Source organism: Merops nubicus, unplaced genomic scaffold, assembly GCF_000691845.1.
Source record: "Merops nubicus isolate BGI_N331 unplaced genomic scaffold, ASM69184v1 scaffold22871, whole genome shotgun sequence".
Taxonomy (NCBI): domain Eukaryota; kingdom Metazoa; phylum Chordata; class Aves; order Coraciiformes; family Meropidae; genus Merops; species Merops nubicus.
In genome coordinates, this window is record NW_008586548.1 from 782 (window position 1) to 15,463 (window position 14,682).

At 53.5% G+C, this 14,682-nt stretch overlaps 1 protein-coding gene across 1 annotated transcript; it reads left to right on the top strand.

The window, feature by feature from the left end:
- The first annotated feature begins 6,681 nt into the window (after nucleotides 1-6,681).
- LOC103780995 (apoptosis-inducing factor 3-like) lies at nucleotides 6,682-13,512 on the top strand. Its single transcript, XM_008948698.1, has 18 exons — nucleotides 6,682-6,743; nucleotides 7,209-7,318; nucleotides 7,407-7,516; nucleotides 7,962-8,006; nucleotides 8,087-8,168; nucleotides 8,302-8,414; nucleotides 8,830-8,916; nucleotides 9,387-9,478; nucleotides 9,685-9,815; nucleotides 10,379-10,494; nucleotides 10,802-10,873; nucleotides 11,218-11,281; nucleotides 11,745-11,821; nucleotides 11,904-12,021; nucleotides 12,171-12,269; nucleotides 12,732-12,807; nucleotides 13,250-13,354; nucleotides 13,470-13,512. Exons 1-18 carry the CDS (start codon nucleotides 6,682-6,684, stop codon nucleotides 13,510-13,512), a joined length of 1,602 nt encoding a protein of 533 aa, XP_008946946.1.
- Nucleotides 13,513-14,682: the final 1,170 nt, after the last annotated feature.

The window sequence follows — 14,682 nt, forward strand, 5'->3', positions numbered from 1 at the left end:
TTTTGGATGAAATCTTCTCTTTTACTGAAACAGAAGCGTGTGGAGCCTGAGCTCCCAGTCGCTGCCCTGGCTGGGGTGGTGGACGCTAAAACCAGTAATGCCCTGATGGAAGGGACACTGAGGAGGGGAGCGATTAAATCAGATCTAAAGGAGAGGGAGGAGAGAGTTCCAAATGATAAAAAAGCATTTGCTTGTGCTGCAGAAACTTGCTTAAAAGCTGGACAAGACAATTGTAATTTCCTAGCAGTTAAGTGGCAGGGAGACGCCGCCTGAAGTCATCGGCAGAGCTGAGTGCCCAGGGGATTATAAATAATCTCATGCATTAGGACTTGGAGGATCACAAAGGCTAATCTGTTAGTGAGAAGACCAAATGCAAAGACATTTCTGTTTAGCATAAGATATGCCAAGGAAAGGGAGACACGCCGGGCTGCTCAGGGCACCGGGGAGAAAAATCGTTTCACAATTAATTGCGGTATGAAATTGCAGAGAGCAGATTTCCTAATGAGAAGCTGTCTGCAGTGGGTTAGCCTCAGAAATCTTGGCTGCCCCTTTCCGTGGTGAGAACTTGGCCCTTCACCTGCCTGCAGGTAAAGTCCCAGGCAGTGGAAGCCAGCCTGGGTTGTCCCAGGGGCTCCTCCATGGCCATTATTCTTCTGAAGATGAACCTTTGGCCACGGTCTGGTCGGGGATGGGAACAGTTAAAATGTTCCTACCACTTCCCAGGAGGAATTTAACCCATCGTTAACCGAGACTCTGGTTCGGTGGTGTTGATCCCACTGCTGGAGCACTGGCAGCAGCTGCAGCTACACACAGAGCACTTTTTGGACACTTTCAGCCCAGGTTTTACTGAATTTTACGTGCCATCAGGCAGTGTTTTTTTTCTCCTTTTCTCCCTTTCTCTGCAGCAATGGCGTTAAGCAGGGATGGGTTTGGAGCTGAACGCTTTCAAGTCCAGTTACAAACAAGTCCCTTGATGCCGGATGAGGCCAAATATTCAGCTCCAACCCCCAGGCTGGCAGGCCAGGTTTGTCCACACGGCAGAGCAGGGACGGGAGCTCTCGGGCACAGCTACCACAAGAGGTCCCTGTGCGCTCGCTGGAGAGCTGGGTACATCAGCCCGGTCTGATGGGACTCTTCATTCACACCTTATTTGGAGATATCGCCTTTTCCACCCAAATTTCGAGAAGTTTTCCATCAGTCCTCAAATGGCCTCATTTTCTGCAGGGAGGTAGCTCAGCCTGGTGACGGGTCACTGGCTGTTTCTGCTCCCAGCAGGGCTGGGGACTCCTTCCAGATGTCAGCAAGGATGTACCTGGGTCCATCCCATAATGCTGTGGGGATCACCACAGCTAACCCCATAGCAGGGGCTTTATACAGCAGCACCCAGGGTGTAAACCAAGAGTACAGCAGGTTTTTTCAATAGGTGAACAGTGGCTTTTTTTGTCCCTCTCACAGGTTGGAGCTTCTCTACAGCACATCTGGGAGAGAGAACCCATTTTCCACAATAAAGAATCATAGAATGGTTTAGCTTGGAAGGCAGATGACTTTCAAGGCCATCTAGTGCAACCCCTCTGCAGGGAGCAGGGACATCTCCAGCAAGAGCAGCTCAGAGCTCGGGCCAACCTCACCTGGGATGGGTCCAGGGATGGGGCACTGACCACCTGGGTGAGAGCTGGTTTTTCATTGAGAATCCCTCCTGTGAGTGGTCAGATAAACTATGATCTCTCGCAGATGCTTCCCAGTGCTTCTGGATGGGGGGTTTGGGTGTGTTTTCACAGCTCCATCATCCCTTACACAAGGAGGAGCCCACTCTGCTTCCAAGCACCACCCAGGGCTCACCATAGCCAACAGATGTGGGAGCTTCTGCCACAGCAATGTCCTTCTGGCAAATGTAAAGAGAGTTTTGGGAAGCCTCACTCCCTTAATCTGCCTCTCCCCAGACAGGGAGGCATAAAGCCCATCTGCTCATGTAATGCCAGACCCAGCTCACACCTAAAATAATTTGAGGAGTCCAAGACCTCAAAACAAATTAAGCTGCTTGGCTTCCAGACTTTAATTAGCTGTCATCTTCATCCCTCACTGAAGCGTGTCACCGCTTTATCTGCGAGACCATAGGAAGTCAGATGATACAGGAATACTTAATAAATCCACATTGTCATTCATAAAGTCTGTAACTCCACGTTTGTGAGAGGATCCACTGTGCAGAACACACGTTGTGTCTGGCAAAGCGTGCCCAGGCATCACAGAGGGACCTGTGAAGGGAGCTGAAATCAGTGCAGACTCCAGTGCCCACCCCTCCCAGCCAGAAACACCTTCATGATGTGGGAGCTGGATGTTCTCCAGGTGGAACTGGGGACACACTCACCATAGCCACAGGAGAAAGGCAAATCAGTCTCAGTGAGCGTGGGGAGAAGGGTTTCTGCTGGCACTGAGAGCACAGAGTTTTTACTACCTTTTTCTCCAGCCTTTAGCTCCATTAATACACACACAGAGCTCCAGGATTTAATGCAAGAAATGCCAGAGTGTGGGCAGGTTGCTCTGGATGCTCTTCCTTTTGGCTTTCTTCCTTCTTTGCCAGAACCAGGAGTCTTTTTTTTCCTCAGAACCTGGCACAAGGGACCTGCAGGAGAAACCTGTGACAAGAGCACAGCATCCCTGAGGATGCTGCAGGCTCTGCTGTCCCTCAGGGGCCTGGGCTGGACCAGTTGCCACGATTTGGTTGTGCAAAGGATGTGCTCTCTCCTCAATCAGGTTGTACAGGTATGCTGTGGGATTGAAAGAAAGATAAAAATCCATTGACAGACACACTGACTGGCAAAACCTCTTCAAGCACAGCAGCCTGGGCAGTGCCTTGTGTTTCTCTTCTGCTTTCAGTAGCTGACATGCCCCAGGTTTGTCTGCTTTCTGAATTGTTTATCTGCTGCTACTAGTAAGGTTTCAGGTTCCTTCTTGCCGTGTGGTGAGCAGTGAAATGTGGGGCCAGATGTCTGCCCAGCCCATATCCCATCTCTCACCATCACCAGACATGAATGCTTAGGAAGAAAATGTGAAACAGAGGGTATAACTGTTCTTACCCTATAAGCAAATATTTCCTTTTCCATGTCTTCTTCCCTTGTGGGACAAACATCTTTTTCCCTGTTTACTTCACCCTTCTCAAGCTTCAGGAATTTTTGACAGATCTCCATGTGCTTTCTGGTTACACCACAACGTATTTATGATAACATGCTTTGTTTTTTCCAATTCAGACAGGTTCAGAATGAGCCCTGCAAGGTGTTAGCACACCTCAGCCCCTACACCCACTCCATGCAGCACCATGTTGCTGAGCCCACTCAATTCCTCCTGCACTGCAAATATAAGCACAGGAGCTTCCTAACTGCGTCTCCTGCTGCTGCCAGCTCTGCAACTTGGAGCAGGTTAGGTTCCCTCCTGAATTCTGTCGTTATTAATATCACAAACCAAGCTGTTCTGAGAGCAGTGTCCCATTAATCATTTTAGCCCTGCTGCAGTTTTCACCTCGCTTCCTCTTCCTGTGCCTGAACAGCCTTCAATAACATTCAGCCCTGTGGGTAATGCTTGGTTAAAATCAGCAGGTCTCCTAGGGCATGGAAGGAGCCAGAGCTGGGCAAGCTGGGGGCAAGCAAAGGTGAGGCAAAGATGCATCCACACAGCTTCAGCTGCATTACAGCATGGAAAAATGTGCTACTCCGGCGGGTGGTAGTGTGGCCTTGAAGGGAGGAGAGCTGCCCACCTTAAATCTTTGCCTCTAAACTTGAGTTTTCTGGAGTGCTGGCAGCACTGGAGAGACACAGAAAGAGTGAAGAGATCTAATAAAATCCAAGGTCAGCTCAGCAGCTCATGAGTCAGCACCAGTGCAGGGAGCAGGTCTGGCCAGAGATTTCCGATGCCTACCTGGGCTCTGTGTGCGTTTGAGGGCACCGCTTCCTTTCGCCCTCTTCCTTCCTATGTTTAATCTTGCTGTGAGTTACAAGCAAAGCTCTTAACTGCTCTGAGTATCTGCCTCTGGGTTACCTGAAAAAGGGCCAAGACATGCTTACAGAGCATCTTCCCAGAAACCTGCCTCCAGTACCATCTCATTGCCTGAATCCCTCAAGGACAAATCCTGTGTTCCTAGGAGCTGGCATAACGTGGCCTCCCTGCAGCCACCCCAAACCTCCCTTCTTCCACCCAAGGCCCTTTTCAGCTTTCTATCCTCTGCCATCATCTTTGCCCTGCTCAGAGACGGGCATTTTGATCCAGTGGGAGGTGTCCCTGCCCATAGCAGGGGAGTGGGAACTAAAGGATCTTCAAGGTCCCTTCCAACCCAAATCATTCTACGAGTCTATGATTTTGGTTTGCCTTTATCCCTTTCCATTTTACAGAAGCCCTTCCCTGGGTGCTTGGCTGCATGCAGAAGCACCCGCTGGTGTCCAGCAGCTGAATTAGCTGCTCAGCCCTGCAATGCAAACGCCACCACACGGGACTGAGCCCCACCTGGGTCATCCCAAAGCCTCCCAAGCCCCACACCTTTGTACCTGCCACCTGGCTGGTGCACTGCAGCTTTCATCCATCAGCAAACGACGTTTTCCAGCAGCTTCTGCTGAGTCAGAGAACACCTCGGTGAGGGCTGCTGCTGCTCCACGTGGGAACGCACTTCTGGGCAATAATTACAGAGAGTTTAAAGAGGGACTTTCAGCAGCCAAATTGCTTCACTATTCGGGCTGCCAGCCAGGAAGGCAGAGCCCGAAAGCGGCTGGTTGGCACTGTGAGAAAATACCTCACACCTGTGCCCACCGTGGGCGTGCATCACCCCTGGCCTAAAGATCACGCCTTGCACGGCAGCACCCTGGCACCCAGCACTGACTGGAGACACGTTCCTGGCTTGGCAGGTCCAACAAAGTGAGCTGCTTCCCAAGTCAGCCAGCTCGCCCTGACCAAGCACCCCCGTGCCTGCCCCCTTCTCCCCACTGTGCCCACCCAAGGGTTTTTAGCCCCCACCCGTGCTGGATTTGGAACAGAAAGCCTGTCCCTACAAAGCTCTGGTTCTGCAAGGGAGAGGATGGAAGCATGCTGCTAGTAACTTCCCCCCCCCCTAAATTCTGGGGCATATTTTAAGGTTGTGAAACGTTATTGAGGGTGAAATAGAGATAAAAAGTGGAGTAGACACAAACAGCGTAGGCGTTGCTCCTGGCTTTGTGCAACTCCCACTCTGTTGCAAAAATAGTACAGCAAGGAGAAGGCAGCTCTGTGCCATCCTTCAGGGACCAAACAATGACAGGACCACGTGCCTGGACACGGACAGCCTGAACCAGAAGCAGAGCTGGGATGCAAGGCACGTGTCGAGGTGCTGAACACTTCAAATTCCTTCAAATGGATGGCGAGAGACCAAAAGATGAAATTAAATCACATCAAATGTTATTGAAGTATATAAATAGTAGTAATAGCATTCCAAAAAATAGGTTGCACTGAGGTAGAACAACTTCCCATGAAGAAAAGGGGCAATGGAGCTGGCAGGGGAGTATCACTGTGTCCACTCAAGTTTCTGTTCATATTGCACCCATCGCACCCCATCTTTAGACCACACCTGCCCATGATTCCTAAGTGCCCTTAATTCTCTGCAACTCTAAACCTGAGTGCTTAATTAGGCACAGACCAGTTGCAAAATCAGATAAGCCCAGCTGGGAGGCAGCTGCTTCCAGGAGATGCATCTCCTGATGGATGAGGACATTGTGCAACTCGGGGAGATTGTCACCCAGCTGTGGGCTGGTGGCAGGGAAAGCACTTGCAATGTGACGTGGGGGTGTCACCTAGGCAGAGGAGAGGCTCGCAGACGGCAGCAGTGGTGGCTTTTCAACTTGGGGGACAGGTACCCGAGCCCTCCACGGCAGGAATGGGTGAGTACCCACCAAGGCTTCTCCTAAAGGACTTGGGAGTGGGGCAGCAGCGTGGTGGGGATTTGTGGGAGCAAGTCATCTGCCTGAAATGAACCTCCTCTGGTCCATTTCTTGCCTTTTTTTAACTCCAAAGCAGAGAGGGAGATTTCTAGTCAACCTCTCAGCTGATTGCTAAGGCAGGTTAGCACTAAGGACCAAGGCTTGTGGCTCTCGCCTCTCCCAAGAGGCATTTTGGGCAGGAATTGCTGCATTCATGTCAATTAACATGGATGACATCTCTGCACAAATGCTGGAGAGGTTTTGGAGAGGCTGAAGGGGCTCTTCAGACCCCGATTTGGGTAACTCGTGGGATACGGCCACAGCACCTCACCATAGATAATTGCTTTTATTTACAATGGTTGTTAATTGTATTTGCTTACTCACCCTGGGCTGCAGCTGAGTTTAATGGGACACAGGGCTGTCAACAAGAAGTGGGATAAGTTGGAGGAGAAAAGGGAAGAGGGATGGGTTGCAGGTTTGGACAGAAAGTTGAAAAAAGGGGGGGAAATGTGTGTTTTCTATCAGCTGAGGGTTTTTTTCCTGCTGTTCTGGGAGTCTGGGACCCCTTGAACGCACAGCACCCACGTGCTCCCAGCTGGGGTGGTGGTGGCCTTGCATTTTGGGGTGGGATTTTGCAGTGATGGCACAAGGGTGTTTGGGAAGGGTTGTCTGCTGAGGGATGAAAGGCTGTCTACAGCCAACAGCATCCATGGTGTCTGCCCCTTCCCTCTGCTCTCCTGCAGCCACTGCCATGGATGACAATGACACCATCACTGCTGAGGTCTGCAAGGAGGATGACATTGGGGATGGAGAGTGAGTACCTGGCAGGGAGGAGGCCAGGGCATGACCTGCTGCCATGAGGCCTGCAGGAAGCAGGGGTGGCATTGCCAGGGCAACAGCCACCGTGTTGGCAGCCACCACATCACTACAATCATGGAGTTGTTTTGGTTGGAAGAGACCTTTCAGATCATCAAATCCAACCATTCCCCCAGCACTGCCAGGTCCCCACTGACCTTGTCCCTCAGTGCCACATCCCCAGGGCGTGGAAACCCCTCTAGGGTGGGGACTCCACCACTGCCCTGGGCAGCCTGGGACAGAGCTCAGCACCTCTTTTGGGGAAGTAATTGTTCCTAACACTCAACCTAAACCTCCCCAGGTTTAGCCCCTCAATGTCTTTCTTGGAGTGAGGGGCCCAAAACTGACCCCAGTACTCAAGGTTGGCTGTGAGGGGCTGGGCTGTGGCTCCCCAGGGTGCCCACCCCTCCACCTCTCCCTCAGGCTCTGGGACGTGATGGTGGCTGGATACCCAGTGCTGCTGGTGAGGAACAGGAAGGAGCTCAGGGCCCTGGGCAGCAGGTGCCCCCACTATGGTGCCCCACTCAGCAAAGGTAACCCTGGCTCTGGGCAGGCAGGAGAAGCCGTGTCTAGGAGATCAGCTCTCACCACAGAGGGTTTGGGGGGGCTTTTCCATTGCAGGAGTCTTGAAAGGGGAGAGGCTGCGTTGCCCGTGGCATGGTGCCTGCTTCAACATCAAAACTGGAGACATTGAGGAATACCCTGCTCTGGACTGTCTTCCCAGCTTTAAGGTGACTTCTTGTCTCTTCCTTCTCCCAGTTTAGGCTGTGTCCTTCATACATTCATTCTCTCTCACAAGCTTCATGTCCCTGACACTAATTGAAAACACCTTGCCCTGACCACAGCTCTGTGGGCCAGGCCACACTTAGATGATCTCTTGGGATCAGGAAACTCCCTGTCCTAAAGCTCCTTTCAATTAAAGATGATGCCATACATCCTGGTATCCCTCACAGCCAGCACAGCTCTTTGGGAAAGGAAAAAGGATTTAGATCTCTTCCTGAGTGCTCTTGGGATGAGGAGAAAGCCTCATGAGCTCCTCAGCTTCACTTGACATCCAAGAGTCCTACAAGTCACTCTTAGTATATCAGAGAGCCCACAGGACCAGGTCCTCCCAGGAAAGCTCCTACCACAGCCTCATGCATGCAGCACTTCCACGACTCTCCTTTCACCCATCAGGTAACAGTGGCAGATGGAAAGGTGTTTGTCACAGCAAAAAGGAAGGTAAGGACATTACCTGCTGTCACTAAGCACAAGCAGCACCTTGGGCTAGGTAGGATTTCAACATTCTCACTTTCTTCTAGGATCTTGAAAGCAGTGTGAGGGTGAAGGACACAAGCAAGCGATGCCTCCTGAACCACCACACGATGCTGCTGCTGGGGGGAGGTCAGTGAGCTGCTCTGCCCTGTGCCCTCCCCACCCGTGCTGTGAGCTGCCCACTCTTCGCCAGGGAGGACTCGCCACCTTCCTCCTGCTCCCCAGTGAGGTGTCAGAGGGCTGAGATGAGCCTCTCTTGTAGGTGTGGCTGCCCTGGTGTGTGCAGAGACTCTCCGCCAGGAGGGCTTTACTGGCAGGATCATCCTGGCCACCAAGGAGAAACACGTCCCGTTTGACAAGTCCAAGCTGAGCAAGGTTCGTGCGTGAGAAGGGCAGGAGTGTGCCTGGGTACCACCTGTGCCTCAGGCCATGGCCCACCCTCAGGACCACCCTGAGCAACTGAGGGAGCTGCTCTGGCAAAGCGGGAGGAGTGCTGAGGCACCCACAAGGAAAAGGGGTCTAATTTCCAGCTAACACCTCACTTCTGCCTCCCAGAAACTCTCTTAGTCCACCATAAGCTAATGGTTTTCTCCCCTTTTGTTGAGCTCTTCCCACTAGAACTGATTTTTTTTCCAGGGGGGACAAGAATGATGGGAAGGGGGCAGTGTGGGGAGCTGTGATTTACTCATGCACAACTCACCTCTCATGAAAACTTCCTGCCCAGTAAACGCCACAAGAGTCCTGCTGTCTGTGAGAAGTGCTGTACTGCATATTTCTGGTTTGCATCCAGGAAATGAACTTGAAAGCTGAGGACATCTACCTGAGGAAACCTGAATTCCTACATGCTCGAGACATTGAGCTCTGGACAGAGAAAGAGGTACAGGAGCAGAGGAGCTCAGTCCTCAATGGGTGGCCCTGCTCCTGCCATGGGGAGGGGATGCCCACACCCACAGGCAGAGTGCTACAGTTCCAGAAATTAGGGCTCTGCTCAAGTACCTGTGTCCTCTTCTGGGACAGCATTCCAAGGCTGGTGTGTGGGACAGTGTGTGTGCCCTGGGTGTATGAACAGGTCTGGGGATCTGTGCTATCCATGGGCAGACATGCCCACCACAGGCAAAGAGGGTGACCCTTGAAACTGCCTTCTGCACACCCTTTAGAGGAACCTAGATTGGGTGATCCTAAATCCTACAGCCTGTAGGAAGTGAGAGAGAGGACCCCAGCATTCCTCATCCCACCTGAGCATCCAGGACTAGGGCATGCAGTCACAGGCAGGCAGAACAGATTGATGTGGCAGGACACCAGTGGACCAGAGGTACGTGTCTGATCTTCGCCTCCTTTCTCCTGCAGGCAGTGTCAGTGGATTTCCAGAAGCAGAAGGTCTACTTCATGGATGGGTCCTCTCAGAAGTACAATCAGCTGCTCATTGCAACAGGCAGCCAGTGAGTGCACACAGCATTTGCTACAGACAAATTTTTAGACAGGACAAGACGGGTCAATATGAGGGTGTGGAGGTCTTCTAGAGGGAGACAGTAGAAGAGATAAAAGGACAGGAGGGGGTGACACAGCCAAAAGATTGCATGGGTTTGTGCTCACCCCTCATTCTTCATTTAATTTCTGATCATGAGAACTACCTGCATTCTTTCAGCTCCAGCTCCCTCAAAGTCCCAGGTGCAGACCTGCAGAACGTGTGCATTCTCCAGACCCCAGAAGACTCTAGAAAAATCTTAGAGCTGGCAACTGGAAGGCATCTGGTGATCGTAGGAGCTTCATTCGTAGGTACCAGGCTGGAGTGGGTATCAAGTCACCAGCACCAGCCTTGAAACCTGCTTCTGCTGCACGTGCAGATGAACTAGAGGCCCTTGGGGAAGGGATGTTCATTCAGTACTTGGCTGGGTTCCTCCTGGGAGCCCTGGAGCTGGTGGGGGTATGTGCTGCACAGCACGCACGTGCTCTTGCCTCTGATAGCCAGAAACTTTGAGAGCTATAAACAGTTCCTGGGCACGGACAGAGGGAAATGTGCCTTATGAAGAGCTCACTGTCCTCCAGAGGAGCTGGATCCCCCAGGATCATGGGGAAAGTGAGGGGGTAAGGCACAGAACGGGAGCTATTTTGTACAGAACCAGGAGCTGTTCTTTGCCTTTCCTAATCTCCAGGTCCACAGTGCAGGAGGACAAAGAACACGGGGAGCAAAATCTCTCAGGCCAGAAAGGCACAGAAGAGCAGCTGGCAACGCATCAGATTTGTTCTCCCCACCTGGGAGGGGAGGAGGTTTCCAGGGAGGAGGGTGTACAGGTTCATGCTTGCAGCAGGCTTACCTTGGGCATGCCTTTCCCTTGCAGGAATGGAGGTAGCTGCCTTCCTCTCTGACAAGGCTGCTGCCATCTCAGTGGTGGAAAAACAGGAGTTCCCCTTCCAGCAGTCGCTGGGTCCCCAGGTCGGAGGCGTTGCCATGAAGGTTAGGAAAACCTGGTGCTAACTTCCAGGACAGAGAACTCGTGCTACCCAAGCAGCCCCGGGACCTGCAGCAGCCCAGGAAATCCAGCCCCTGTGCTGAGTCACTGCCCTGCCTGCCCAGCCGCCTCCCTCGGCTCACTGGAGGAGCTGTGCACACAGGGCTGATCCCAGCCTCCCTCACACTCACACTGCTCCCCAGCTCTGCCTCAGCAGCTGAGCTGCCTGCCTGGGTTTTGGCTGGGTAAAGCTGTTTTTACAGCCTGGAATTTCCTAGTGAATACCCAAAGCAGCTTCCTCTTCCTTTTCAGATGCTGCAAAATAGAGGGGTGAAGTTTTACATGAAAACAGAACTCTGTGAACTGAACGGGAAGGATGGACAGGTCAGTCGTGCCATTGTAATCCCTGAACTGCTCATTTTAGGGGAACAGAAGAACCCCAAACAGAGGTATAACCCTGTGCCTACATCTAGGCTTTCCTCTCCCACATGTAGACCCTCACATTTCTTTTCACTGAGTACAACTCTGGGCTCAAAGGGCACCAGTGCATGTTCCTGTCTCAGGGACAATGTGATTTTTCTCTTACATTCCTGGCCACACACATTAATTGGACAAGGTGATCTGAACCTGGGGAAGAAAAAAGGCAGCAAAGAATGAGGCAGCAGGGAGGCTGCAGGAATTAGGACACAGATTTTAACCGTTTGGTATCGATCCTCCTTCCTTCCTAGGTCACTGAGGCTGTTCTTGGCAGCGGAGAGAAACTCCCTGCAGATGTGGTAGTGGTGGGAATAGGTAAGAGACCCCAGGTGGGAGAGGGAGGCAGCTTTGGGAATGGGGACAACAGCCAGCAAGCCCAGAGCATCACAGTTCATTGCTGGGACACCATTCCCTGCAAGCTCTTTCCCACTCTGTTATCATCCAGCTCTTCCTCTTGGCCCCAAACACCTGGGGAAAGTCAGCAGCCCATGAGCAAACACTTGGCAGGAGGAAAGGAGCTACTTACGCTCCCAGGATGACTTTGGCACGCTTGCTGAGCTCTGTAGGTCACTCTGTGTTATCAGAGCGTGCCTTGTTCTGGGCCCTGGTTTTATTGCCCCTGGATTAGCTCAGCACCAGCCCAAGCACCGGTCACTGCTGCGAGCTGCTCTGCTCCAAGCAGGCTGGACAGGCACATGCTCACCGTGGGGCTGGGGCCAAGTTTCCTCCCCGCCTTCACAGAGCTTCTCTGCAATTGTCCTTGCTCCTCTCCCTGCAGGGGTGTTCCCCAACTCAGCCTTTCTGAAGGACACCCCCATCGCCAGGGATGACAGCGGGGCCCTCCTGGTGGATCTGGTAAGCGCCAGACCAGCGTCCCTGCCCCACCCTCAGTCCCTCCCCTCTCAGCCTCACACGGATCCGTTTTCTGTGCCGCCAGCGCATGCAAACCAACATCCCCAACGTCTTTGCCGCGGGGGATGTGGTCTCCTTCCCCGTGGCGCTGCTCGGCGGGGACCGGTCCAGCATCCACCACCAACAGGTGGCCGAAGCCCACGGTGAGGCAGCACAGCCCCCTCGCTTTCCAGCTGCCCCTGGAGATGGGCGGGGAGGGAACGGGGCAGAAGGGCCAGCAGGAGGATAAGAGGCAAGGGGAACTTCTTGGAGGACCTGTAAGAAAAGTGTTTCTTCTGCTGGTTGATCACAGGTCACATTGCTGCCTTAAACATGCTGAAGAAAGAGAAGGAGCTGCACACTGTTCCCTACTTCTGGACCACGATGCTTGGGAAAAGCATCCGCTACACAGGTAGAGGGGGACAGAGAGATGGGAACAGCCAAACTGCTTCCTAGTCCACCTGCTCAGCCACCAGCCGGGTCTGGGGCTTGTAAGCACACAGCAGTTGCACTGTTTACCTGAAGTAGCTCAAGTTTTGGACTGGCTGCCATGGCAAGTGTGTGTACCCTGTTTCTGAGCTCTGGGCCTGAAGATTACCTGGAGCTCTCGTTCTTTGCTGATCTCCTGTGGCTTAGAGGTCACAAGGAGGAAGAACTTCCCTCCTCAAGCCCAGGAGATGCTCAGGGTCATGATGCAGTCTTGCACCTCTGGGTTAGTTCTGCTTGTCTTGGGCCTTCACACCCACTACCCAGCCCCGTTCCAGCCCCAGCCAGTGGCTGTCCCCTCTGTCCCCTACCTGTGCTGGCACTCTGCTGGGCCGGGTGGCAGCTGCTGTGCCAGGCTCCCCAGGCAGGCTGTGATGCTCTCTTGCAGGCTGTGGGAAGGGATACACGGACACTGTTGTGAAGGGCAGCCTGGAGCAGGAGAAGTTCCTGGTATTTTACATCAGGTGAGTGAATCTGTGGCCAGTCTCTCTCACAGGGAGGGCACAATCCTCTCCCTGCTGGCCTGTAGAGCTCTCACAGGCCCCACATCATCTCCCATGGCTGCACACCACAGGCAGCTGCTGGTTGAACAACCAGCAGCGAGATGGTTTCAGAGTAACCCAAAGCAGGGTAGGGAAGGAAAAGAGGACGAGCTTCAGTGAAGACACTAGCTGAGCAGGGAGCCTGGACACATTTCCTCTCCCTCTGCTCCACTGCTCCCAGGCTCAGTGCCCAGCTCCCAGCAGTGCCAGGCGATCTGCCACAAGTCCCCGTGCACCCTGCAGTACCAGCCACCCTGCCCAGAGCCCTCCAAAACAGAGCTGGCCTCCAGCCAGGGTGCCACAGGGGTGCTGCTGTGCCGGGTTCCTCATGCTGAAGAGATCCACGTTCTGCTTTCCCTTCCAGGGACGGCTTCGTGACTGCAGCTGCCAGCCTGGACTGCGACCCCACGGTGTCTCTGATTGCAGAAGTTTTATACTTGGGGAAACAAATCTCTAAAGAAGAAGCAGAGTAAGTGACACCCTGACCAAGGGGGTGGGTGGCTCTGTGCCTTGTTTCCCATGCCACTGACAGACACGAGGTCAAGATGAGTTACTGCAAACCCCAACGTACCTCTCCTTTGCAGGGCCTCCAATGTCTGCAACGTACCCTCTCTGGCAGAGACCTAAGCTCAGTATGTGCCCTGCCACGAGGGGCACAGAGTCAACCAAGTGTTAACAGCTCAAATCCCTCCCGTCCTGGCACAAGAGAAATAAAATGATGAGCAGAGCTGAACCCAGCCCCTGCATTTTGTTTGCAGACAGCCCTTGGCTGCTCACTTGCCTGCTGGGGCAGAGCAAAGCAGCGTTTTCCCCCCTTTCTTCTAGACATGGATCTGCTGGGCTGGGTAAGAGGAGGATGCCCACATCCTGGAGCTCAGCTGAGGCAGCAGCAGCCACACAGTGACAGCTCCACCAATCCCTCCTGCTCCTCTCACTGGCTGTTGGCAGGGAGCTCTCATTCGGCACACCGGTCACGCTGACCTTCTACTTTGCAAAAGCACATTTTCCCAGCAAGGGAAGCTGTGACCAAGGCAAGCTGCTCTTCCAGCTGGGAACTAGATAGTCTTTGTGCAGGAACTCGCACGAAATACCCTGCCCCTAAGGAGGGAGGGCTGCCACCTGACCTCTGAGCCAGCAGCACCTGCTGGCACTGCTACAGCCCTCCTGAATATTGCATTAGCTGTCGCAGCGAGCGCTCCCAGCCCTGTGACAGCAGCCAGCTCCAGCAGAGAAACCCCAGCCCAGGCAGCATCCCCTCTCCTGCTGCGTCCCTGGGAGCTTCGAGGAGGCAGCCGGATGCTGCAGGAAGCACGGTCTCGAGGCTGGAGGAAAAAGTCACCAGATTTTTGCAAGGCGACAGCGAGCGAGGCTGTGCTTTCTACAGGAAACTCTGCACTTACTCACCAGTCACATGGGGCTCTGCAGGAGGAAGGGTAAGCCCCGAAAGCCCGGCGAGTTCCTGCAGGGACACTTAGTTTGTCAGCCTGAAACCCCTCTGCTTTTACACCCAATGGGGGCGAGCCCGAGCCTGTCAGCTCGGCAGGTGGGACGCTGCAGTGCCGGGTTTGTGCTAAATGCACCAACCTGCACCTCCCCACACACCAGTTTGGCCTGAAACGCTGAGTTTTGCACCCCCTGACCCCACGGGCTCGGTGCTGCTGCGCAGGACAGCTCTCTGCCCCAAAATAGCTCAATCTTAGTGGGGAAAGAGCTGGTTTTCAGCAGGGCAGGGCAGTCCTTCGCCACGACAGGAGGAAGCAGCAAATCCAAGCGCAACCCGCACGCCGAGGCACGCAA